We start from the raw sequence: 1568 nt of genomic DNA, 5'->3' as shown, positions 1-1568 counted from the left end.
CTGGTTGCACAGCTACTTCCGAAGATCAGGCTGGCGCAGTTGGTTGCCTCTGATGGCGAACCGGGGGGGTGGGGGGGGTGGGAAGAAAGGAAGGGGAAGCAGGGGGCCACCAAATGCAGTGGGACGAAGTGCCCCAGCAAAAAAGCACTTGGTCAACATCAGTATGTTGGCCGCTCCGTTGACGTCGCGGTTGACGACATGGACCTTGCAGGCCTTGTTCGTGCACCGCTTGGTGTCCCACACGTCCATCAGCTTCTCCTCACCGTTGCGGACCCGCACGTACTGGTGGGCGTGCAGGGTGGCGTGACAGGCGCAGCACAGCTTTGATGACCTGTGCTCGTCGACCACCACCACCCTGCACACCCGCCGTAAGAAGCGTATCCAGGGCCCCGGGGGGGCCCCCCGCATTATGCCCCCCCGGTCCTGGGCCCACCAGTTGCCCATGCCCACCAGTTGCCCATGCCCACGATAGTGGTCATTCCAGAGGGGGGCGCGGAACTGCTCCGCCAGCCGGTTGATGGCCCGCTCCCTGGCGACGTAGGCTTGATGCCGAAGCTTTCGAAACGGCTTCTCGTCCCTGTGCCAGGCCAGGCCCCGTCACAAGGTGGGGACGATCCACGCAACCCGCGACAGGCGCACCTCTGTGCTGGCTGTCTTGTGGGTTGGGCCCCTCTGGGAAAGGGGGCTTGAGGAGGGGGGGGGGGGATTGAACATGCGGCCCTCCTCGTGCAGGAAGTCACACACGCGCTCCGTAGGAATGGTTGCCTGCGTTACGGGCTTATTGTAGTAGGTACCGTGGACTGTGGCCTTGACGGCAACTACTATGTCGGCCGTGGTGAAGGTGCCCTCCGAGGGTTCGAGTAGCGGGGGCAAACCGCGCATTGTTTCCAATTGATTGAAGATTTTCAGATGTAAATAAACAGTCTTTTTTGGGGGGGGACTGGGAGGTTCGGGGATCTGTCGTCGGGTTTTTACTCATTCAGATCCTGCGCGATCTGGGACTCCTGGAGCGTACCTCTGATTCTCTACTGTAACCTGAATGTATTGACACAGCAATCTGCCATGCATGGCGCGTTGGCATCCTGACGGAACATGGTAAGGTCCCACAAAGCGTTCAGAATAGACCAGGCACAACGAAGAGGCCTCACAACCCGAGCAAGCATTTAAAGGTCTAGAAAGTGTTTTACTTTCGCATGCATCGGGTGGAAAGGCGGTAGGGGAGCGGGGGTCTCGTCCCCGGGGGGGGAGTAGATAGGGGGTCGGATAGAATATAGGTCTCCCAGAAGAAAGGGGTGTAAATCTGGCCCGATGCGCGCATGCCTGACTCAGTTCCTGGTCTCTGGCACAGCGTATGCAAGAGCAGTAGTCCCACCTATCGATCGAGGTGTCATTTAAAGCACTTCTCGGACGCCCTCCCTCCCACTCTCTTCTGGACCGCCGCCCCCACGTCTACACCCCTTCAGTGCCTCGCCCTCGCACAAGAACCCACTTCGGCGCAATGCCATCCGACTGTAATGCCTCGGTGAGTCCCGGAGAACGCTGGGAAGTCGTAATATAGGACTACCGCG

General features: G+C 59.6%; 1 protein-coding gene across 1 annotated transcript; it reads right to left on the bottom strand.

The window, feature by feature from the left end:
• Positions 1-12: 12 nt before the first annotated feature.
• F751_0011 (hypothetical protein) lies at positions 13-585 on the bottom strand (the record flags this gene model as incomplete). The annotated part of the gene is made up of 1 exon (XM_011402961.1): positions 13-585. A coding segment is annotated over one exon (573 nt), but the record flags the coding sequence as incomplete, so codon positions are not given.
• Positions 586-1568: the final 983 nt, after the last annotated feature.

This window comes from Auxenochlorella protothecoides, assembly GCF_000733215.1.
Source record: "Auxenochlorella protothecoides strain 0710 contig1119, whole genome shotgun sequence".
NCBI classification, from domain to species: Eukaryota; Viridiplantae; Chlorophyta; class Trebouxiophyceae; order Chlorellales; family Chlorellaceae; genus Auxenochlorella; species Auxenochlorella protothecoides.
The sequence above is the reverse complement of the archived record's forward strand: the minus strand, read 5'-3'. Positions and strand labels throughout refer to the sequence as shown.